We start from the raw sequence: 25,341 nt of genomic DNA on the forward strand, positions 1-25,341 counted from the left end.
TGATCTTAGCTTTGTCGGTTGTGTCAAACAACATGCCTGGTGGATCTGGACTCTACCCACTTTATTTGTGATACAGAAGAGAGTGAAATAAACTAAGATGACCTGAAGAGGTGATGTTTGGATCTGGATTAGGCGTGGGATTCAGATTTGAGGCAGAATCTGAGTTTGGGTAAGATTTGGGTTTGAAGTCAATAGCGATGAAATATCATGAGTTATTCCTGTGGAAATTTGGCTCAGAAATGTTGGAAATCTTGTGGGGCTTTAGCTGCATCTGAAACAGAACCAGGAGGCCCTGTGAGTGTGATCCCAGGACCAAAATCATAGAGGTCTGAACTATCTGAAAACTTGAAGATGTTCCGTGGATTCAGGATTCTGGATTTGACCCATCTCTTCAACAAACCTGGAGAATATTTTCTTTGCTAGTTACCCCCATGGTAAAGTGTAGCAATTCCATAGGCTTTGTCAAAGTAGTTACTGATGTACAATCGGATGCTTTTAGGGCCTGATCCAGCACCCATGGAAATCAGTTGAAAGACTGCCATTTGCTTCAGTGTGCATTGGATCAAGGCCTGTAGAGAAAGTCAGCTTTAGTTTCTAGTGATTTTCTACCAAGAACTAGAAACCCTCTGGATCCTTCTGACTGCTCGTTACTCTTCCTGGTGATAAATAAGTCTTCAAAACTGTTAGTAACATAAAATGTTACAAAATTTTGTTTAAATGTAATGTTCTAATCATAATAGTCCCTTTTCCTGTGGGCTTTAGAGTGAGACAATTAACCTTCACCCTTTCAGCCCAGGGTCCATAACTCAGGCATTGGTCAATTATTTCTGTATAGAGCCCCTAAGAATGGGGACTTTTTTTGAAAAATGTGATTAGGGATTTCTTAAAATGTGTATGGTTACTTGCTAGCCTGTAATGACTTCCTCGCAGGTGTAAAAAGTGAGTCAAGGTCTATCACAACAATTTTTAGGAGGCAATATATCTGATTACATTACTGCGAGGCAGTCCCACCTCCATTCCTTACTGAGGCAAAATGCATGTTAAAGTCAATATAGAGAGACAGTGAGGGTGAGGTAATATCTTATATTGACCCAACTTCTCTTGGTGAGAGAGACAAGCTTACACAGAGTTGCTCTTCAAAGACAGTAGGCCTTTTTGCCCAAGGAAGGATTTCAGGATTAAGCTATCTGTCTATTGGCACAATGCAGGCACCATTGACAGTACAGTCTGTTTAATGGGTCCTTCTGAATCATGATGGTCCATCAAGTCAAGACCTATGTAGGGATTTTAGTCTGAGAATAATCAACCACGTAAACTGTAATGTCTCCTTTTAAATGCCTGTCAGGTAAATATGGGTCTCATGCACATGCAGTAAATTCTTAAATTAAAAATCTGTGTAAAATCTGTGATGGATAAACATTTATCTCATATGCTGAAATCCATGTTAGACTGATCTCATTTTTTGAGTTATAAAAACAACATCTTCAAACATCTAATCCTGTTATGGACTCAGTGCCACAGCAGCATGTTTTGCTTTTTCTTTAAAGCCAATTATTTTGTGTGAGGAACATCTTCAAGCTACTTGCTTGAGTTAATACGTAGTATTTACTGTTATATAACGCTTTATGTGATATTAAATAACTAATTAGATATAAAATTAAGAAAGTCCTATTAAAAATCGATCAGTCCTGCCTTCTTACTCCATCCAATAATATAAGCACAATGGGACATTTAAAAAAACAGTGCATTTAAACTATTAAGTCCAGTAAAAGGAAATACCTTTATAGCAGTCATGTTGCCCCCCACCTTTTGGAATTCACTGCTGCTAAATGTCAGACTCAAATGCTGTTTCTGGGTCTGAAGATAGACCATCTGTTTCAGCCCAGAACTGCAAGTTACAAAGCCTAATATCATTCAAAATATTTCCATGATATTTAAATTTTTTCAGTTAAAAGCTTTTATTTAAAGTTTCCTCTGCATTATTTATAATCTAAAAAAGACTACATTGTACCAATGCATGAGAACCAGAAAATGAAACAGTCTAGAAACAGTCAGCCTTTATTTATTTATATATTTATATATGATTTATGGATTTATTAGTAACGTGTGTAAAAAATCTTTTCCTTAACATATAGAGTTAATCTGATAGTATTCTTTTAAAAGATCCAGACTTTGTTATGACCATTAATAATGTTAGTAGCTATTCAACCTAACATTGGTAATCAAATGTAATGTTTCAGGGCTTAAATTAATTGCCTGTGGGGATCAGGAAGGAATTTCGTCCCCCTTTCCGATATACAGCTTTGTAAAATTTAGCTAAATTCATCATAGGGTCTTTTTCATTATCTACTGAAGCATCAAGTATTGGCTACCGCTGAAGACAGAATGCAGGACTAGTAGATGGACCAGTATTCTGATCCACAATAACAGTCGATTATAATTTTTCTTATTACAGTGGACAATCTCTTCCCAGTTTCCTTGGGGGGAAATTCCTAGGCTGAGACTTTTCATACTATAGTGTAGTCTGGAGCACATTTTACGGCAATTAAAATACTGTTAACTATGCAGTGTCCTTGCACAGTGCTCTTATAATGTATTTCATGGAGAAAAAAGGTGAGGGAAATTTGAAATCTTTAATGTTGGAGTTTCTGCACATATATATACACATTTAATCAGAAGACTGAAGCATGTTATTTCATTTTTGCTCCTAACAGTGACACTCTGTGGATGAAACCAGGAGTACACATACAGGACAATATTAGGGTTTTTTTGTTTTGTTTTGGTTTTTTTAGTTAAAATAGTAAGATCTGCCCATTGTACCTACTGCTATATTTTGAGCTTGGACAAAAGTTAAAGGCTGCCAGTTATGTAGATGTTTATATTATTGATGTTAAATTGTAATGTCTAAGCACCTTGTGTGTTACCGACACTATGTAATTAACTAATTCACATACACAATTTTGCACAAAGAAAGTTTTTCATTAAAATGTACTTTACATTTTATTGAACAAGCACATGCCTCCTACATCTAGTGAATATTGTGCAAGATTCCAAAGTTATTATATAGGAGGATGTAATACATTTTTGGCAACAAAAATACATTATAATTTATAGGTTGCCACATGCTAAAATGATCATGGTTGTTAACAAAATATATTAAAAATATATCAAAATGTAACATGGCACAATAAATTTCCATAAAATCCTGAACTGGCAACAAACCCTCAATTACTCACCCTCCACCATACAGTCCAACAATCCTAACAAAAAAAGTGACTTAGCTTAACATAGCTGTGCAGGAAAAAAGTATGGGACATAATTTTTATTAAAATGTCCTGTAATAGCCAGTACTGAGAAAAGACGGAAGTGTCAAGTTTATAAATGTTTAGTTAACCTATCGGAGAAAAAATTGATAGGGTGCAAAATGTGTATGATGTGCTGCTACCTGATAATGCAGAGAATACATGGCAGCAACTTCTACCTGACACTGATTGATGGATGAAATGGTCATAATTTAATTTTTAACAGCTCTTGTGAAGGCCAGGAGCTATGTCCAGAGCCATTTCTCAGCCATCTTCTGCCGTGTTCTCTTTTGATTGTAAGTGTGAGCCTTATATCCTCTGATAGCATTGTCATTTCTGTAGCATTTAGATCTTGGACCTAAGAACTTGATCCTGTACATTTGAGGTTGTCCATGTACACAGAAGTTAAAAATAAAAGGCAGGACAGGATTGGCAAGAGCACTGCTTCATGGGCATCAAATCACTCCTGCCTTGTAGTAAGAATAAGGTCATAGTTGGGAGCAGGTAGATCTCATCAGACTTGGACATTCTACTCCCTTGACCAACTCCACAAAGAAGTGGCAACACACAGGATTTGAGGTTTCAGTTCGGTGTGAAGGATTATGCTTACTGTTTAGCCTTACTGACACCCACACATAGCCTCAACTCATCTTGTGCTCACCGCTTTGCACCTTGCAAGGACTTGCAGGATCAAGGACTAAGTAAAACTTGACAATCTGTGTGATGCCTTAAGGAACTTTATTTTGTGTTTCAAGAGACTGGCTGTGTAATAGACAAAGGCTCCCCTTTTCAAACTTGGGTGCCTAGATGGCAATTTAGGTGACTTATATTAGGTACCTAAATTTGAAAAACTTGTCTAGTTGCTTTCTTTAGAAGATACAGTCACAATTTATTAATTGGATATAGTGTGTCAGTTCCACTGAGTAATTAGAACTGTACCTTGTAGTGTCTAAAACGTCAATGTCTCTCTGGGCTCCGACTCCCTTGGGAGGGTTGCATAACTAAGGATTGGGCCCTCTAAGTCTTGTCAATCTAAACTATGTACTAGTCCTAGTGTACAGCACTGCAGTTTTCTTCCTCATATTGATGCTTCTTACAACTACAGGGGCTGATCCTGCCATTCTTACTCTGGGAAATCTCCCATTAATCTCCGTGAGAGTTTTCCATAAGTAAGGATTAGCCCAAACTAGGAAAGACACAGAACACTCCCAATACTCTGTTTTTATTCCTGTGGTAAACATTTAACATTAATTTTATAGGAGCCAGGAAAGCAAATTTTAGAAGTTGTGTCAACACAGTTCTGACCAGAAACAATAATGTACCTGAGTAGCATGTGAAACCAGGCAGATGGCTAAAACTTTGTTCAGAGGTAGTTAGTTGGACCTTTGTGAGGTAAAGGGCAGAACTGTAATACCATGCCTAGCTTAAGGAAAGTTGTTCTATTTGCAGTACTGCAGGAAGAAGGAAAAAAATGATAATTGAAGAAAAATTTTGATGATGTGGTTCTCTTAGTAAATTGGGAACAATGACCCTTGAAGGACCATAAAGAAAGTGAATGTCAAGATAATTTATTATTGTTACATTATCTACCTCATTTTTCACTTTGTCTTACTGAGTTCTTATATCCTTACAAAGTACTAAATGCCCCAAACATTAATAAGCACCTTTTTTATCCTTTAGTGATGTTAAAAGCAACAGCTTTGGAGAGAAAAAAAAGGTATTCCTTGCCAGATGTATGTGTGTTAATTGTTATGACAGTAAAACCAAAGTATTCATTTGATGTGGAGCACATATTTGATTAGCAAACCAGATCCAATCTTGAAATGGTCCTAAACATTTGAAACCCACAGACACTCCTGTTTGAAGTAGAACTTGAAGTAGCAGCTAATTTAGTTCAAAGAGTGGAATGAAAGAACTGTTTTAATAACTAATTGGGTTATTGTTTTTATTCATTCATTTATTTGTTTATTTTACTATAGGAGAGCCAGTTTCTATGCATGTCGGCTTGATAAGAACTTGTATGTGATTGGTGGAAGAAATGAAACTGGCTACTTATCCAGCGTGGAATGCTATAATTTAGAGACAAATGAATGGCGTTATGTATCTTCTTTACCACAACCTTTAGCAGCGCATGCAGGAGCTGTGCACAATGGCAAGATATATATTTCGGGCAAGTCTATTTTCCAGTTACTGCTACATACAAAACTTCATCGTCAAATTCCTGTTGCAAGGCGACATCTTCATTTAAATTTAATTAATGAAGGTATATTTCCTTTGTAGGTGGTGTTCATAATGGAGAATATGTCCCCTGGCTATACTGCTATGACCCTGTTATGGACGTCTGGGCCCGAAAACAGGACATGAACACAAAACGAGCAATCCACACTTTGGCTGTAATGAATGATCGACTGTATGCAATTGGAGGAAACCATTTGAAAGGTCATTTGTATAGCAAAACAACATTTCAATGTCCTGTCTCAGGACAGAAGATATTTCTGTTGGCTAGTCATTGTTAAACTAAGTTAAAAACCCTGCAATACAATTTAACAGGATGCATGAGCCAGCAACTTTAAAAACATCTTATGCAAATTATTTTAAAATTATAACAGTACGTTAAATAAATGAGTAATGAATGCTTTAGATAATAAAAAGAAATAGGAGCTTCCATTACTTAAAAGCATGGATGATTTGTCATTACCATGAATTCAGTGAAACAGATTATTCTTTGACCTAAATGTAACAGCAATATTTTCCTCTGTAAATCATTTTCCAAGATGTGAAGTTAGAGTTTTATTCAGAGCTGCACAGAGAAACAAACCCCTGATTTAATGAAAAACCATCCATTAAATATTTGAGACTTAAAATCTGTTTTTAGTATTAAATGTATCATGTGAATTTTAATTCTTTATTAATTCTTTTTAGAGGTGTCTCGTTTTCATCTTTAAAAGCTTTTTTTAATGACTAGTGTACTGGTATCTAGTATTCTTTTCTCAATACATACATGCAACTCCCATTAATGTTAAAAAAGATGCTATCCATTCTAGTCAGTTTAAAAAATGAGTTTAAAGAAGTTTCATGCACCTCTTCTGCCTTTGTGTCCCCTCACCCTGACAATAATCTGTCATTTTATAATTCAATTTGTTTGTTTGTTTTGTCTCCCCTGTTGCAGCCTGAAAAAGCCACATAGACAAAAGGGGAAACTAACTGACAATGCAGGAGAAACAGTGAAAATGACTATGAGTAAAATTTTCAAAAGTGCCTAAATGACTTAGGAGTGTAAGTCCTAATGAGATCCTAAGTCACTCTAGGTATGTCAACATGACAAGTAAAGGTATGATTGTAGCATGGGTAGCTTTAATCTAGCTAATACAGGGGGGAAAGGGCTATGTCTACACTATTGCAAAGGGTGGGATTCTCCTGTACACATACTCACGCTACCTCTCTTCGAGATAACACGAGTATAAAATAGCAGTGTAACCGCAATAGCACAGGCAGCAGAGGCACAGCGGAACCATGCTGAGTACATAGCCACTGGTTTTAATACATGTATACAAGCAGGGGAATTACAGTCCACACCTGTAGTGTAGATGTAGCATAGCCATATATGGTGACAAAGGCTTCAGCATGGGCTAGCAACCAGAGTACAAGCCCTGTAAGGAGCTTGGGTACATACTCTGGTTGATAGCCTATGCTGAAGCCTGTGCCACCACGTCTACACTGCTATTGTTACCCGTGTCAGCTAGCTTAACATCAACACAGGTCTGACTCACTGTGATACGGTCATATCTTTGCTTGTAAACATACTGTCATGCGCTTTTGAAAATTTTCCCCTACGTGCATAGTTGGCTGAAGCACCATAGCTGGTACATACAGGGACCACAGAGAAGCATACAGTCCCCTCAGTAAATAGCACTGTGGCACATATTACCTCTATGCCAGGTGCGGAACTGGTTCAGCCAGTTCTGAGCAGCCTACAGAAGCATTCCAAGATGGGACAGGCCACAGGAAAGAAGGAGTAGAAGCTATTTGTACACTGCACACCTGAAAATCAGGCCACTTTTAGGTGCCAAGTTTGAAAATGTTGGTCTTTGAATACTTACGCCAAGTCTACACTAAGAAGTGACGTTAACCCAGCTATGTTGCTCAAGGGTGTGGAAATTCCATACCCCCGAGCAACATAGTTAAGCCAACCTAGCCCCCAGCGTAGACAGCGCTAGGTTGATGGAAGAAGTCTTCCGTCGACCTAGCTACTGCCTACTAGGAGGTGGATTAACTACAGTGATGGGGGCACCCCTCCCATCACAGTCATGTCTACACAAGTGCTGAAGCTGCGCAGCTGTAACGGCTTAAGTGTGGACATAGCTTTACTCCCATGGAGCTCCACCATTCTTTTTTCTATTCGAATAACAAAATGGAGGTATATAAAAACTGGAACTGTTTCCCTCTTCCCTCTTCATTGCTTCTTCTAGACTCTGTGTTGTCCTTCCCTGCAACAGAGGAAAACAACAAGTATAGGGGCTGAGTTGCAACACTATGTACCTTTAACTGAGTAGAGTGCATTTCCATGTTTTTAATATTGGTCACAGAAGTCGTTCTGCATTGGACTCTTAATGCTTACTAAATAGAGGGTCAGATCCTCAGCTGGTGTTCATTGGCATCACTCCATTGGCATCAGTGGGGTAGCACAGTCTGAGGGTTCGGCCTTAAGATCTGGCCTATCTACTCAGCATGGGGGTTGTAAGCAAAGTGCTTTGCGTTGCTTGACTGATATGTTCCACAGAGTAGCAAAATGTTGATTAAAATATATTTGAATATGGGTTGATTAAAATGAAATGGAACTGTAGTGCACACTTTAGTAAGGTCTCTTTACTCGGGAAGCTGTGAACAGAGTTCTTATCTCCCTAGTGGCATCTCCCAATTTCATCAGACACATAAAATGGAACATGTTACAAGCGTTGTGTTTTGTGCTCCACTATTTTGTTGCCTTGTATGCTTCAATCATAGCTGAGTTGCTCTCTCTTATGGGGAGTTTGCCATGTTTGCTTCCAAAATGCAGTCTGTTGTTTTGAGAAGGTGTTCTTTTAAAAACATTTCTTCTTCTATGCCCAGTCATGAGGAACTCAAAGAAGAACTGAAAGCGAGGGGATGGGACAGTGGATTGCAGTGTGGATTCTTCAACAAATACTGTGTTGGCTTGGGATAGTAAAGACGCTCTAATAGTTCAATGGCAAAGCACTCTTTTGTGAAGCTGGATCTCTGTACTAGTGTCAGGAGTGTCTTTACCTCAGCATAACTAATTGTGTGTATACTACAGTTTATTAGGGGGATCTTTGACAGATTCTGGGCATGCTGTTTGGCTTCTTTATGGTCCCTTGAAAATTCTACTGTGATGCATAATTATTTCATCACACCTGTTCGTTCCTGACATAAATTACAATTTTGCAAGCATCGTTGTTATGGGCAAAAGCGTGGGGTTGGATGGGTAGGGTAAATGGTTGGTGAGGAGGGATATTGTTTGGGTTCTGCTTTCATCATTTCTAGTTATTTTCTAGTTTGGGGTGAAGAGAAGCTTCTGTTTTGCTTAGGTTTTTATACAGTTGTATTTTTGATTCATGACAGAGGTGCCGAATCCTTGGGTTAGGTGCTTTTTAAAGCATTATTATAAATTGAAATAGTTTAAAAAAAATAAACATTAGAGGAGTTGGCTTACATATTTGTATATTGGGTAAGATTTGGTCATTCGTTTCTAATAAGACTTTTTCAAGAAAATACTTATTAGTGTTAGGAAGAAATAGAAAAAATTTATTTTTATTTTTTTAAGTAATAGAGAAATTCCCACATAAAAAGGATTCATTGAGAAAATGTCTAAGATTGTATCTAAATATTTATTAATTTAAAGCAACATTGTTAAAATTAAATATTTTTAAAAAGCAAAATACCCAAACATTTGAAGTCAGGAAGTTCTAAATTAAAGTTAAACTACCAAAAATCAAGAAACTTTAATTTTTCAAAACCCTAAACATTGTAAAGTCTCAAAATAGTCAGCAGATTTTTCACACTAATTTTAATCTTTCCACCCCTTTACCCTCACTTCTCCTCCAGTTTCAGGTGGAAGAACCTCACTAGTGGCCATATAGAATAAATGCCAGTTTTTCCTGTAACATATCTGAATAACTTAGATTGTTGCATGATAATATCATCTGCAGCTATCTTGCTAACTTGTATTGTGAGGATAGGCTATTTGGGAATCTTTCATCATATGATCAGGAAGGATGTGGAAAAAGCTAACTTCTGGTTTTGGGGGCCTAGTGTTTCTAAACTACACTAAACTAGTAAACTAAGGTTAATAGCGTAAATTGGTGTTTACACTATAGTTATCTAGTGGACAGAGGCAAAGTTTTGTGTGGCCTATTTGTGTAATGTCACAATGTGATCACTGGCCTGTGGGAGATCTCTGTGATGGGGAGGAAGTGTGGATAGTTTTGCAGCTTATAGGCCAGTACAGTATCTTTATTCCTGGATAGTAGGTGACTGTGGAAGTTAAATGGAGGATAGTTGTTGGGATATCGTGCAGAGTTAAGGTTGGCATAGGAATTGTTACTGTGTATTTTCACATTTTCTGAAAATAGAGATGGGCCTAAACCAAAGACTGGGTACAAAGTCACCACAGAATTGGGGAATTTCAGATACAGACTTTGCAGCTCAGGCATATATTTCCTTTCATATTTTGTAGAAAATTCCTATTACTATTAGACAATCACCATTCATGAAGTATTTTTAGAGATGGCTGCATTTGTTCTTTTGAAATAAATGTGGCTTTTAAAGAAGATCTAGAAACTTAAACGATGTCTGATTTAAGTTATTTTCTAAACATTTTATTCAGGTTTCTCCCATCTTGATGTCATGCTTGTGGAATGCTATGATCCAAAAGGTGACCAGTGGAATATTCTTCAGACTCCTATTTTGGAAGGTCGCAGTGGCCCTGGATGCGCAGTTCTTGATGACAGTATTTACCTTGTCGGCGGCTACAGTTGGAGTATGGTATGTACCTGTTTTCTGAAAATAGCTCCTCATGCAATTTTTAGTTACTGTCTGAAAAGTTGTGTCTGTTCTTTTCTTCCTTCTAAGAAATGCTGAAAATATCAATCAAGGTCTGTCAAAATCTTGGATGCATTGAAAATGTTCTTGAGGCTGATTTACAGCTCTGTTTGTAAAGCTGACATTACTTATTGATTCTTTGATGGAAATAATCTTACTTCATTTCCAATTTTATTTTATCATGAAAATAAGTTAAGGGCTAAGCCCAGATTTTTAAAGCTATTTAGGCATCGCTGCTTTGACGTTCCCCTCTGCAATTTGGACTGGTGTATAACGGTGTCACCCCAATCCCTCACTCCTGGAGCCCATCTTGCACTTGCCTTGCTGTGTAAGCACCCATCCTAGATCAGCCCATGCACAGCCTCTTGCAAGCAAGCAGCCCTCAACTCAGTGGGTGATGGCTTCTGGCCAGCCACTCATGGGATTATGCAATAGAACGACCCCAGCAAACATCCCCAGTCCCCGATGCAACCCTAGGAACTTCCATCCTGCAATGTTCAGTGCTGCCCACTGAACAAAGCAATCTCATTGCTTAGTCAGTTTATCAAAGAAATGGATACGTATCAGCTTTGTCACTTCAAATGGACATACTCTGACATACCTTAAACCACAAATGCACTGCTTTAGATAAAACAAACAAATACGTTTATTAAGTACAGAAAGATTTTAAGTGATTATAAGTCAGAGGAATATAAATCAGATTTAATAAGGATGAAATAAAAGCAAATCACATTCTAAACTAAGCTTAACACTTTCAGTAACCTTACAAAGTTAGATAATGCTCACCACAGGCTGGCTGACTTCCTTCAGCCAGGCCTTCCCCCTGTGGACAGTCCTTCAGTTGCTTGATGTTGTTTTGTAGATGGAAGTGAAATGGGAAAGAGAGCAAAATGTCCTCCCCGTTTCCAACATGTCCCTTCACCCTCCTCTGGGGCCTGACCTCCACCCCCTTTCAGGGTCAGATAACAAACAGTATCCGTGCATGGTTTTCTCCATGTTCTGAGACACTGTGGTTCTTTGTGGATTGCTGGTTGATGTCCGGGCTGGTCCTTTGCTCTTGAAATGCTGAGCTGGGCTGTTCTAAACAAGCCTTAGTGAGATGTGAACTCTCTCTCTGCTTTTGGAGGGTTTTACTCAGATCTACCTCAAGCCATGAGACACATATTTAGGAATATTACATAGCAGAGCTTCATAATCATACATATAACATTGCAACAATCATATTACTATAACAATAATGTTCAGTATGTCATGAGCATTCCAAAAACACCTTACATGACATACTTGGCATTAAACAATACACAATTACACTGAAGGGTGAACATGAATGATACACAGTCACACCATAGGGCTGTATATAGGTGCCGTGTGTCACAGCTGTGCTCAACGTTGCACTGCCTAACTGATTTAGGAACCTAAGTTCTTTTCAGAAGTGATTTAGGCAGTTAGGACATTAACTGGCAGTAAGATTTAAATGACTAAGTGCCTAACTTACTTTTGAAAATGGGACTTAAATGCCTAAATCAGTTAGGCGTTGCAACACTGAATGCAGCAATGCCTAAATAGCTTTAAAAATCTGGACCTTCGTCTGCAAACGCTCCTGTTTAAGTTACATCCATAAAATACACACACAGGTGTAAAACAAAAAGCTGCACTGAACACTGGGGATTGAGCATGCAAAACAGGTGCTGTAAAATACTGTAGTCTAGAGCACTGGTTCCCAACCTTTTTGGCTCAAGGGCCACAGATGCCATTTTTACAACCCTGGAGGGCCACCTGTCTCTGCCAGCAGCCTCCTCCATCCCCACTGCAGCCAGATGGAAGGAAATCTCGGCTGCATCCTCGCTGATCTTCCATCCCCCTGGCTGCAGCAGGGAAACCGCACGCTTCCTGTAGCCCCGTGTGCTCCGCGTAGGTCCCTAGGCAGTGGCTCCCTTCTGTCGCCAGGGGGACGGAAGATCAGTGCTTCCCTCCCCTCGGCTCCAGCAGGAATCCCAGTGCCTCTGGATCCAGGCGGAGTGCTTTGCCAGGCTCTCTGCTGGAACCGGGGGAGGAGAGCACTGATCTCCCGCCCCCTTGGCTGCAGCAAGGCGCCTGAACAGATCTTGTAGTCCTACGGCAACGCGTTCCATCTGAGTCCTTAGGCAGTGGCTCCCTTCTGCAGGCAGCAGGAGAGGAGCAGCAGGCCACTTTGAAAGACCCAGCAGGCCACTGGTTGGAAACCACTGGTCTATAGGATTTATCACACAGTTGGGTATCAAGAGGTCTGGGCTATAATCCCAGCTCTTCCCCTGGCTCACTGCATGGCCTGGCGCAACTCACTTCACATTGTAAGTTCCCCAAAGGGGACTATTAGTACTTATGTACCTGTTTCCTTATGTTATTGTGAGGTTTAGTTAATGTCATACAGTGCTTTGAAGTCAGACTTGACATCTGTGGTACAAGATTGGACCCATAAAGTACTACATTAAGTATTATTGATTACACAGAAAGTTCAAAGTGCCTATTTGCAAGTGTGTATCTGCATGCACAACTGCCTTTGGGCATCCATCTACATTTTTATAGGTTAAAATATGGACAAAGGTTTTGAGCATGTAGCCCGACGTACATTTTGGTATTATTAAACAAGGGTAATTTTAATGTATGTTTGAGATCTTGCTTCCCTTACTTACATGTATAGTCCCATTGACTTGGACTGAAACATTTTTACAAACTCATTGGGCGTGGTTCTCCTTACATTAGTTTTACATCACTGTAGCTCTTCTGACCTCCTGATTTACAACCAGGTAAGAGGAAGATCAGACCTTCTATAGTTGACTTTAGAATAAATGATGCAAAGCTTTGGTAATGTTATTTGCACAGTGTACATTATTATATGCATTAATGGAGTTAGGGAAGAGGGAATGAATGGATTTAAGACAGCTTCCATTTTTTATAAATCTGAGCATTGGTCACTTGTAGGAACTTTTAGCATTTTTTCATCATTGCAATTTCCTTTTAAGATAAAATATTCTAGAACAAATTATTTTAATTAATACAAGGTGTAGTGATACAAAAGAGGGGTGTATGACAAAAGCGAGTAGTGATTTTGGGTGCCTCAATACTTGCATACTTAACTTAAGGCACCGTTAAAGAAACTTGATTTTCGGAGGGTGAGTATTCAGCACTTTATGACAATCAAGCCTCTTTAAGGTATCTCAAGTTGGGCATCAAAGATCACTTGTTACTTTTGAAAGTCTTGGCCTTTTATCTTAAATCAAATTTGCCATTTGGGTTTTGCTCTCACAATGTTTCAATAGGATTTTGTTCTATTATAGGGAGCCTACAAATCGTCTACTATTTGCTATAGTCCGGAGAAAGGAACCTGGACAGAACTAGAAGGAGATGTAGCTGAGCCACTTGCAGGTCCTGCATGTTCGACTGTCATACTGCCAGCCTGTGTACCGTACAACAAATAATATTCGAGAAGCACTGACATGAACAATGTTACATTCTGAAAAGTAATGACTGGTGACATAAATATTTTAATAGAACAGAATTCCTGGTAAAACAAAACTACCGTAATCAAGCCCTTATTTCATATTTATGCTTTAAAAGCAAACTAGGGGGGGGAATCTCATCTCAGATAAATGCCGGTGTCTTGTGAAGCAGGTAGCTAGAACATACCGAACATTACATGCTGACAGACTGCCATTTCAGACTGATTTTAACTTTTTCGCGCTACAGAGATACATCAATTTTAACTTTTAAAAATGAAGGCTAAATGTCCAAATACAGCTTGACAAGATGAAATCAGTTTTGTGCATTGTATTCTACCTGCATGTGATCTATGTGAAGTCATGAGGATGTTGTGTTCATGAATGCTTCAAAACTCAGATACTGAAAAGCTCACACTGCATTGCAGAATTATCTTCTCCTCTGTAATCCTAACCTACAGCTACTTCACATGCTCTGCAAACAACACAGAATCAAAAGATCATAAAAGGTAAAAGAAATGTCATTCCATTTTTGCACAACTTGGCCTCTCATACATTCTGCCTTCAAAGTCCCCATGTAATGACGAGCAGACAATGATGAAAGTGATACTTCACAAAGCCCTTCTTGAATTAGTGTTTTTAAGGATTAGGAACAAATTCTGCTCTTGGTTACATTGGTGTAAATCCCAGAGGCACTCCACTAAAATCAATGGAATGAATGCTTTTATAGTTGGTGTACCTGAAATCTTGGCCTAAACTTCAAACTCCGGGTTTACAAAGCAAGTGTTTATCATAAGCAGTTAAAAGACAACACATTCCTTTAATACAGTAAACATATAAGAATTCTTCATTTTCACTAATATTAGAAGTGAACTCACTTGCTATTTGCTTCCAAAGACAAGAACACTGAATTTAAGCATAATTGTACCTCTTTGGATTCTTAAATTAGTATGCACAGAATTGAAGGGGCACTGGTAAATGGCTAAAATCCTCATCTCTGATTTACCTTTAGATGTTCATAATTTGAAGCGTTTTCTCTGTTGATCCAGAGAAATATAGGGTTGGATTGGATTCTCCACTGCCTTAGACCTTGTGTAGCTGTTTACATCTTGCAGAGTGAATGCAAAATGCTACCAGATCAGAACAGTGGCATGTTACACCCACTTTACACAGTTGTACTTGACTACATAGGGTGCAAGGCAGTGACAAATCAGGCCTTATGTGTTTTCATGCTTATGTCTTCCTTTTGCAGCAGTAAGTGACTTACAGTGCACCTGATTCACACCGGCCTCTTGGCTTGCATAAGCATTTACACCTGTATACAATGCTTATAAAATACTTCCATTCTAGATCACTGGTGTGTTACATCCACTTTGCACTCAGGCCAGTTCCTCGGCTGGTGTAAATTGGCGTAGCTCCATGGAAATCAGTAAAGGGACTCTAGTTTACACCAGCTGATGATTTTCATTTGTAAAGTTGTAAATGCTTACACTGAGTGAAAGGCAGTAGAGATCAGGTTGAGTATTCCCAAAACTGTATATATTTCTGTTGATATTAATTGACGATGATGGTACATAAACAAGAAGCAAACAGCTACTGTATGTTAGCTTCTGCTGCAGTAGGAATAGGCAGATGGGGGAAATCGTTGTGTTTTTTTACATATATAGAAATAGAAAAAGGACAAGGTTGGTTGGAAATTAAACTATATATTCAAGTTTCCAAGACAGTGATATAAACAATGGAGAAAAAATACTGTGGGACTGTTTCTCCATGGCATCACCCCGGTTTTATGACAGTGTAACTCTTGCTTGCAGTAGAATTATACCGAAGAAAAACTGGAGTAATTCAGTAGAGACTGAGGTTGTACAAATGCCATAAAGCAACTGGTGAGGCAGCTGCACTTGTAGAAAATGTTGTTTGAACAAAATAATTTTCCAAAGCCACAGATAGCATCACTAAGGAACTCATAAAGGTGGAGTGTATATTCTGAAAACTCAATCCATTTCTACTGTATAGTGCAATTTTAGTTGGTTTTGTATTTATTTGTATTGTTCATATCCAAAGGATCCCTTGTAAAATATATTTCGTGCAATCATGACATTTTTTCTTTTCTGTTGAAAGTATATAAATATATATGAAAAGGTAACATGTTACAATATTAAATGAGGAAACCTAGAATGACATTTAAGATCAGAATAAGGTCTGCCATAAAACAGTTACCTGTCTCTACTAAAATGTATCACCTTAAAAGGGTATTTGTTGTCTTTTTAAATGGTTCTTTTTTTACCAAGATAATTTAAAGATTTATGAGGCTTGTATGTAAATCTTTATCTTTCAGAAAGGCATGACCAAGGAAAGTGCTAACTGAATAAGTCACAAAGAATGTAAATTTTGTACAGTATTAGAATGTGTAAATGAAGCTTGCTTGTAGGGGAAAAACTTTAAATAAAACTTTATGTACTAATTCAACTGTCTGCCATATTCCTACTTATAAAGTGTATGTATAAATAATATCTACATTAAATTCTTTGGAAGTTTTTTATCACATAGATGCGTAAACATTTTTATTTTGTGGAAATGCATAACCGTTTCACTGTTCTCCAAGTGTGATATACTCTATGCTGTGAATCAAATTCTTCCCTTGAATGCACATGCTTAGCCTGTGTTTAAATCAGTGAAAGCCCCACATACATGTATGAGAACAGAATTTGATCCCATGAAAAATGACAAATTCTACTGAACACTTCTGAAATACATGGAGTATGCACTCTGCCTCATCTTCAAGTCCTTGAGTGTCACTTTGCTGTGCCCATTGGGAAAGGAAAATTTAACATTCATCCATTTCATAATATATTAAATTAAAAGGATACTCACTGAATTAAATCCAATCTCTCTTTTGTAAAGTAAGTTGTACGCATGAGGATTTTTTGTCCCTCTTCAAAATGTCTCTAAAGCTTGATTGACATGTTTGATTATGTGTATTTCAGTTGTTAGCCTGGAAGCACTAATGCAGGTGAGCGGTTAAGGAGTTGAGTCAGGTGGTGGCGTTGGGTTGGTAGGAGGAGAAAAAGGGATGGAGCTTGCTGGGTGTGGTGCTATTGAATCAGCAGCAATAGTTGTCTTGTTACTTGGCTGACGGACACAGTGAGGGATTTTAAAAACCTGTTCTAAGGAGGAGATGGAAGCCTGTAAAAATCTTCAACGCCGAAGGGAAGAGTGGTGGTAGACAAGAGAATGGAGTGAGAGACACCGTGAGGAGGACTCTTTTAAAGTGTATATGTTGGGCACAGAATGGAACAGAGGAGAAGGAAATAAAAAGGAGAGTGAGGAGAGGATTTTATTCAGGGAAGGGTGGTTATGTGAGAGAAAAAGCAAAACATAAGCTGGAAACAAAGGGGAGAGATAGGAGCCACAGAGAAAAGAAGGGACCGGGGCTAGGAGGAGCACATAGGAATGAAAGGAAGAAATAAGAGGAAGTCCTGAGAGAGGAAAAAGGCACTAGTCAGAGGAAAAGTTAGAAGGGGACAGGGTCTTCTGGATCAGGGTCAGAGGAGGAGAAACTGATGAGATGGGATGACAAGAAAGAAGGGGGAGAGGTGTTCCAAATATGAACTGGAGAACAGCAGGAATGAAGGATGGAGGAGAAGTAAAAGAAAATACCAAAAAAAGAACGAAATGAAGTAATGTAAGCAGATTTGTGACAGTTCCTGTTCTGCTTTCCAACGCCAGTTCATTTAAAGTGCTATAGCTATGAGTCACAGAAAGGACAAAATCCTGTCCACTGGTGTAATAGTGGGGGGAGAGGGGGAGGAGAATGGAAGATGAGACGTTTCCTCCTTGTTGCAGGGTACGTCCAGCCCAACGGCCCAAGTCAGAGGGGCCACGACCAGGGAGGCGGGTGATGGCCAGGCTAGAGGGACCCAGCCTCTTCCCTACTCCTTTGGGTCCCAGCCCAGCATCCTGGCAGTGACAAAATGGCTTGCCACTGAGTCAGCAGGCAATCTACATGCAACACCCCAAGTCCGGGCATCACAGCTGTTTACCGCCCTCTCTGGGCTGCTTCCTACCCCATCTCCTGGCATGGAGGTCTTCAGGGCTTCCAGGCTCCTCAGAGCATGTAGTTCCCTGAGACTGACTCCAGTCAGATGTCTGAATAGCCTGGGGATCCTGCTTGGTTCTTTGGGTCTCAGGCAGCATCAGGTAAGGGCTCCAGTGGCTGCTCAGCTGGGGCCTCCACCATGCATGCATGCATGCATGCATGCATTCTTATTCCTCTTCCCCTCCCTCCCACCCCACCCCCAAATGAGCTTGGCTGCTGTCTTTTATACTAAGACAGCAATTGGAGCATGCCCAGCATAGCCTGTGGGGTGAGACTTCCGCCACCCATAGTATGGGTTTAACCCTTTATGGTCTACTGTGGGGTACATCCACCCCATCACACCCATCTACATGCAAGCAGGGTAGTATTCCTCCATAGTGCTCAGGAAGCACAAGAGGAGAGAGCAGCTTGCTAACATATCAACCCACATGCATGTCCTGAAAGGGGACACAGTCTGCTCTTTAGGGGACATGTCTTCCACCAGTTAATGCCATCCTGAAAGGTGCTAAGCACCCACAGCTTCCATTGCAAATTGAAGGCCTGAAGTTTTGCGTGGGAAACCACATGTAAGGCTTTTATTAGCATTTCTTTATTTTGTATTTTCCTGTTATTAAAATGCAGGCCCAAGTGTCTACCTGCATCTCAGGGCCAACCTATAAGGAAAATTCATGCACTACCTCACAAAGGATTGGATCTGAATGACTCACCAATGAAGCACTGTAGTTCTCTTTGTTTAAAGAGTCCGCTCCCTTTACAGATCCTTCCTTAAACTGAGCCTGCTGGGTGTGCGAGTGGAGACAGAAATTGCAAACAAGTGGCAATACAAGAGCACTAGCCTTCAGTTAGCAAAATACACTCTGCTGTACAACTGAAGATACAGATCCTGTTTTCTATGCTATACCAGCAAAAGAAGAGGCTATGTTTTAATCCTCTGGTTTGTTTAGGCCTTTAACATTCAGACCAAAGATGTAGCAATGGCAGTGCTGGAGGTCAGCATGGTTAGTAGTAACGGAAACTACACTAATGAATTCTAGAGAGCTTGTAATGCCATAAAAGATTCAGTTAATCTGCAGCATAGATGTTGATCAGTGGCACTGAACCTAACTCCCTGGACCTTGTCAGATGTACTCTGTGCATGTTAGTGTTCCACACCAATTACAGATTTTAGAAGATGCTCTCATGCAAAACTATGTGCCAGTATATAAGCCAGCTCAGATGTAGCTAAAATTAAAATCTCACTGTGGCAAATTTCTGTGATCCTGATATATGAAAATCCAAATAAATGATTTGTTCACAGAAATGAAAAGTAACTTCAGCAGGAAATTTCAAAATTACTTATGCAGGATTAATCCAGTTCAATGAATGCATCTTACATTGAATAATAAAGCATCCATGAACTGCAAAATAAAACTAGAGGAGACTTGTGGGGCCTTTATATTTGACTCTCATACTGAAGCTAAAGACAAGTGTGTGCATTTAGAAGAGATGTGGTCAACCAATGTGTTATTTTAATTGTAAGGGACTGAATAAAAATAGTGATTTCCTAATTGTTTGTGTTTGCCCCTTCACCTGCAGTTTAGTATTGCATCACTTTACTGCTTTTTTGAAGAACAAAGAAAGTCACCATCTTATCAGCCAATGTGGAGACCAAGTACAGGGTCACCGGCACACTCCCCACAGTGACTCCACTCATCACCTGAATAACATCTGCCGCCGTCACTGGCAACAAATGCAGGAGCCTAACCATTAGCTAACCCAGATCTCTTTGTTGTTAGACCATTCTGTCTCCCTGTGCTTGTGCTTGGACACAAATTAGAATTCTTGTTCTAGTATTAGTATTCCCACTTAGGATTTGTTGCACTTGTCTATAAATGGCCTTAGAAATAAAACCAGATGAATATGAACAGATACAGAGAAACGATTTAGTTGTTTTTTAACAAATTTTACTTTCCACCAAATGATTGTTAAAGAGCTATCAGTTGGATTTATGAAAAGTAGCATCATCAGACCATTGGGATTCTGTTCTTCAGTTCAGAAAACTGTAATTAATCATCACAATGGCAACAGAAGGCTGAGGTGAATTAGCTGTGAATATCTTTCAAATTCCTTTATAACTCCTTCAATTTTGAGTTGCCTTCATCTTTCCCATGTTGTTATACATGTGTCAGAATCCCACAACCCAAGTACAGGGATAATTCCAAAGTCCTTTTACCTGTTTGAATTCTTGCATTTTTAAAACCACGGTTACTGTGAACTCTTCAAAAGAAATATATGTTGACATTTCTTAAGACAATTTACAGCAGTAATTATCTGTACTTATCTGCCATAAGTAAAGCAAAATCCAGGAAAACCAGGAACTCCTTGGTTTAAGGGATTGTTATTTTTATTGAGCACTCTCAATGTACTCAGGATTGTGCAAATCTAAAGGTACTTTTGCTAAGAAATTTATCATGTAATCCATATCATCTTTACAGTTTACACTGGACAGTCTAAATCAGATTGGTAATGGAATTTGGAGCCTTTTGCTTCTAGGATGCTAGTTCAAATTTCAGCTTCAACTGCCCATGTTTCCATATTCAGTGGACAAACCCAACTTCACCTTCAGGGATGTCAGTCCATTTCATTAGCACTAAATTCACAGCAAAAATAAAAACAAATATAATCTAGAATAAACACACTGGACAAATTGCCCTCACGGCTCTCTTGCTTTGTATCTCATTTCCATGTGTTTTAGCGATTTCTAGTGGTTTGCCATTTGCTTCAGTTTTTGTTTACATTTGTGCAAAGTAATTCCAGACAGCTCTTTTTTCAAAAACATTTTTGCCGATTAAGGATACCTCACTACCAAAATATCTACCAAACTTCTTTGGATTGTGAACATTGACGACTTAGACTGCTGAGCTTGGCTCAAGGAATACATTTTCTTTTTGATGTGGTGTAATTACAAATATCCAAAGTGTGGGTGTGAATGTGTGCACTCTGTCCGACTGTGGTTTTCATACATCCCAAATATAGCTCTACTGGTGTATGAATAACCAGATGGAGACTCATAGACCTTTTCTTTGTGCATATAAGGTTTGTAGGGCACCTGTGCACATTTTTTTCATTGCTGTAAATTTAAGGGTAATAGTAAAGCTCTTTGAAATTCCTTCTAAAAAATCACACCTTTAGATTCTGGAGATCCTATTAGTCACAGCTGGGAGCATAACCACAAGGAGGCTGTATATAACCATAGTAGGAGAGCACATTACACTGTCGGTTGAAATCATGATAGAATGATTAGCTTCAGGGAGGAAGTAAATCCTCAGACTCAGAGATTTAAAGTTCTTTATTTCCATCCTATTTAGGTCTTCATAGAACTTGCCCAGTCTAGAGCTGATTGGGACAAATATTTCAGCATTTTTCAATAAGAATGTGAAATATTCACTTCTTAATAGCCATGTCAGATTTCCCATCAAAGGTAAAGAATAAAGTTAAAATCCAGATATCCAGTATTCTCAGACCTGCAACCTTTACTTAGTCAATAGCGTTTACTCACACAAATGAATATAGATCTGGTCTGTTGTCAGAAAGTGACAGTTTTTTCAGTGGATGGGCATTTAGAAAAGACATCTTTCGTTTAAGCTCTTTTGCTTCCCTTATTAGAGTAAGATGAAGTATATTTGTGAATAGTTATGTCTGTCACAGTATTACCTCTGCAGAAATGTGCTCCAAGCATTCACTTTTGCTTTGTCATCACATATTCCAGTGATTTCAAGAGTACTGGAGAGGGCCAATATCTGAAATGAAAAGACTAATAAATGTCATGATTTTTGTCTGTTCATTTCAGGTATTGGTGCTATCCAGTATCTTATCTTGAATCTAATGAGACTATTCCTGGTAGGAAGCACTATCCATGGTTATAAAGGTTTGCATATTACATATTACATATTATCAAGAGCCTGTAACGTTCCAAAATAAATATTCACATGTTTATTCTCCACCCCAAGGAGAGCATTTTTAGAAAAGTCTGAAGAAGTTTGTCTTGCAGTTTGTGAAGTAGCCAAATGGAAAAAAAAGTGGTTTGTGCATGTTAAAAAAAAGACATTCAAAGTTTTCACAAAGGTTTGCACTCCAATAACTCTGAAATGTTTCATTTGAAAAGTTCTGGACTTGGCATGTGAGCAACTCTCAAGTGAGAAATTCATGTTTTAAGGTATAAAAAAAATGGCTGGGAAATAATATTATACGTATTTGAAAACTAGGTGCCCTCTCATTTTTAACAATAGATCAAGGTGCAGACATCCTGCTATAAATTGCACGTATATAGATTAAGGGACTGGGCTAGGTTCAGCGTTGGTCTTCACTAGGGTGGAGGAGACTGTAATGGCACAAAGCATCCACAACCTTCCCTCTATGCTGGAGCCAGCCAGCCAGGGACGAGCACAGCCTACAAACGTTAGCCAGGAAGGACTTGTGGCCAGGGGTCGCGCAGATTCAGCAGCCTTCCCTGGCAGACCTCCTATGCAGCCCCCAGCAAAACCTTACACTGACCTCCCATCCCTTACTGAGAGCAGTGACAGGAATGCTGTCTGCCTCTCTAGGGCAGAGCCCCTTCGGGTACAGTGGGTCTCTGGTTCAGGGGTAAATCTGGCCTATTATGTTAATGTAGAGCATGATTCTTCACCATTGCAGTCAGAGGGAGTTTGCCCATTGACTTCAAAGGGAGCTGGATCAGGCCCACACTGCTGAATTAAATCTTTAGATTTCCTATCTCTCAACTATAATATTGTATCAAGTTTTCCCATTTTCTACATTGAGTTCTCGTCAATGTGGGGAATATCTTTGTTTGTGTTTTCCATTTCTTTGCAAAAACTGCAAAAAACTGGGGATGAACTTCATGCTCAGGAGAGGCAGGGACACATGCTATTGGCTAATTGCCACAGGTTTAATGAAACTAGGTGCTGTCCAAGCTTCCTACACATCAGTGGCCCTATAACCCAGAATTCAATTACAAAACTCCAGCTATTGCGACCTTTAGCCTCCCTTGAGCAAAGAGAGCCTGCTGTGTCTGTTTGCTGGGTGTTTGCAAAGTGGACCTACAAGCTCCTTTTCTCTTGCAACCCAAAAAATTATGGCCCTGGCTTGCAGAAGTGAAAGGTTAATATATTCACACATCCTAGGCCCAAAATGGTAGAGATTGAAGTCTCAAACTAAGAGAGGTTCTAGTCAACATAAACTGATAGCTCAGCTAAACTATTAAGGATGATGGAATTCACAAATGTTTTCTTTCATATCTTTTCAGAATTTGCCTTATGATCAATTTATGTTGTCACTTCATTCCTGAACTGCACCTTGCATTTCAAAGCCTCGCTTTCAGATTTCACCAATGACAGTTTAATTGTTTACTGCTGGGGAGGAGGCTGAAGAATTTCAGCTTGACATCAGGAACTCATACTGAAAAAGAACCCTAATTTTTTCACCTTACTTGTTTGGGGCTAATTAGAGAATGAACTGTCCTCTGCTTTTCCCAAATAAGTTTAATTTCTAATTGATTTATGGGGTTAATGTAGATTGACCAGTACTGCAATTGTCATTCTGAAAAAGAAGACAAGCTCTGATTATGTACAATTTGGGAGCAGCCTGCACACTCTGTCATGAGAGCTGTCAATATGATACTTAACTACATTTGCAGTTAGAGCTGTAACAGTGGGTAGAAACACCCTGAGCCAAATTAATTACTGATGTAATTGCAAGGGAGTTACACTGCACACAGAAAGGAAGGCCAGGCTGTAGTCCTTCAGAAATTGTGCACCTCAGTCTCATATTTTATAGCTCTTCTTTTATCCTATGAATTTTGATGTGTGCGTGTGATGTCAACTCCACTTTGCCAAAGGCATGTGTGATGGCGTGTAGAAATAGCCACTAAGGGGCTGTGGGACAGAGAAGCTGCCTCCCCAGCTGCAGTTAATTGGTTGACCAACAACAGTTGGGATAAGAAGCTGCAGTCAAGGTGGGAAGAGGTGGCTGCTAGAGAGGCTAAGGAATATCCTGTATCAGCAGCGAACGGCTCAGGACTCAAAATTCCCAGAGGACTGGGGTGAGATTGCTGGGGGAAAATCCTGCCAGTCTAAGCAGGTTTCCCTTCTCCTACTCTCCATGAGCTAGAGCAAGACTGGATTCCCTAGGAGCCTTCTACCAAGCCTGTGAGGAATCTGCTGTAAGGATTTGAGAACAGGGGGAGCTGAGGGCAAAGGCTAAGAGAACAAGTTCTTAAAGGGCCACGGTCTTTTCAAGGGGCCTGAGGCCAGGTGAAAGGGTTGAGGGCCCCTCCCATGTGATGCCAGAAACTGGAATCTGCTTGACTGCAGCACAGCCCCTTTGCTCTGCTAGTAGCTGGTGAAAGCCCTAACACAGAGGTGATTCTGTGGCTGCTAGCCCAGCCAAAGGCCATGGCCTTAGAGCAACAGGCAGCTCCTAGGGAATAGCCACAATGGATGTTAGCCTTTTGCCTGACAGCTGCTCCAGCTCAGCAGTGCCACAGCCCCGTCACAGCATGGCTTTTGAAATGAGGTTCTACTGTGTTCTATGCCTCTGGGGAGTCTGGTCCTAGGCTATGAAAGCCTGGCCATATATAAGCCTGAAAGGGGGCCATACAAAAACAAGTCCGATGTCCCATGCCTTACGTTTTTTACTGCATTTGAATTGATCTCTGAAGTTGGATACTATCTAGTCAAAGTGCCTAAATAAGGCATGTACCAGTATGAGTAATTAGTGAAATTAAGCAATAAACCCTAACTTTCACATATCCAAAAGGCTCCTGGCCTGACTCTGTAGAAACGGAAGTTTTACTTGAGTAAGGCCTGCAGGAGCTGGTTGTTCATTCGGTGAATGCAAGTTCCATTATTACAATATTACAGTGCATGTGTATGTTACCAAACTGAATCATGGCTTCCTCTTGCTACAGTCAGTCTCCAACTTCAGCATGACCCGGTCAGTGAACTGGTGCCATTCCATCTGCAGGCTGAGGAATGGATTCAGGCTGCGTTAGGTTCCTTTTGGTTTAAGTTCCATCTGGCCAAAGCTGACTGCTTCTATATGTAATTAAGTTGCTCTCATTCCTGTTCTCTACAGTGCACCTTCCTGAAAGTTCATCATGAGCTTGACCTTGCTCTGACTGAAATCCATGACAAAACTCCTGTTGACTTAGGTAGGCGTAAGTTTGGGCCCATTGTGAGAAGTACTTCCTCACAAGTAAACTCTCAGTGGTATAGGAGCTTGCTGGTGATATTTACATACTGATAAATAACTGCACTGATAAGGGCTTCTTACTGGCATTCCATGTGCACTCGAAACTCCTGTTGACTTCTGTGAAGTCTAGGGACTG

At 39.6% G+C, this 25,341-nt stretch overlaps 1 protein-coding gene across 1 annotated transcript in view; it reads left to right on the forward strand.

Moving 5' to 3' along the window:
* KLHL14 (kelch like family member 14) overlaps positions 1-16,417 on the forward strand; it is a 77,959-nt gene extending 61,542 nt beyond the window's left edge. The window contains exons 5-8 of the mRNA XM_067553882.1: positions 5,282-5,472; positions 5,583-5,741; positions 10,186-10,343; positions 13,718-16,417. Coding sequence (XP_067409983.1) covers positions 5,282-5,472; positions 5,583-5,741; positions 10,186-10,343; positions 13,718-13,858 — 649 coding nt within the window. The 3' untranslated portion in view covers positions 13,859-16,417. The remainder of the gene's footprint in view (positions 1-5,281; positions 5,473-5,582; positions 5,742-10,185; positions 10,344-13,717) is intronic.
* Positions 16,418-25,341: the final 8,924 nt, after the last annotated feature.

The sequence above is a fragment of the Emydura macquarii genome, unplaced genomic scaffold, assembly GCF_026122565.2.
Source record: "Emydura macquarii macquarii isolate MOO-44397 ecotype Brisbane River unplaced genomic scaffold, CSIRO-AGI_Emac_v2 contig_1477, whole genome shotgun sequence".
In the NCBI taxonomy this organism is placed as follows: Eukaryota; Metazoa; Chordata; order Testudines; family Chelidae; genus Emydura; species Emydura macquarii.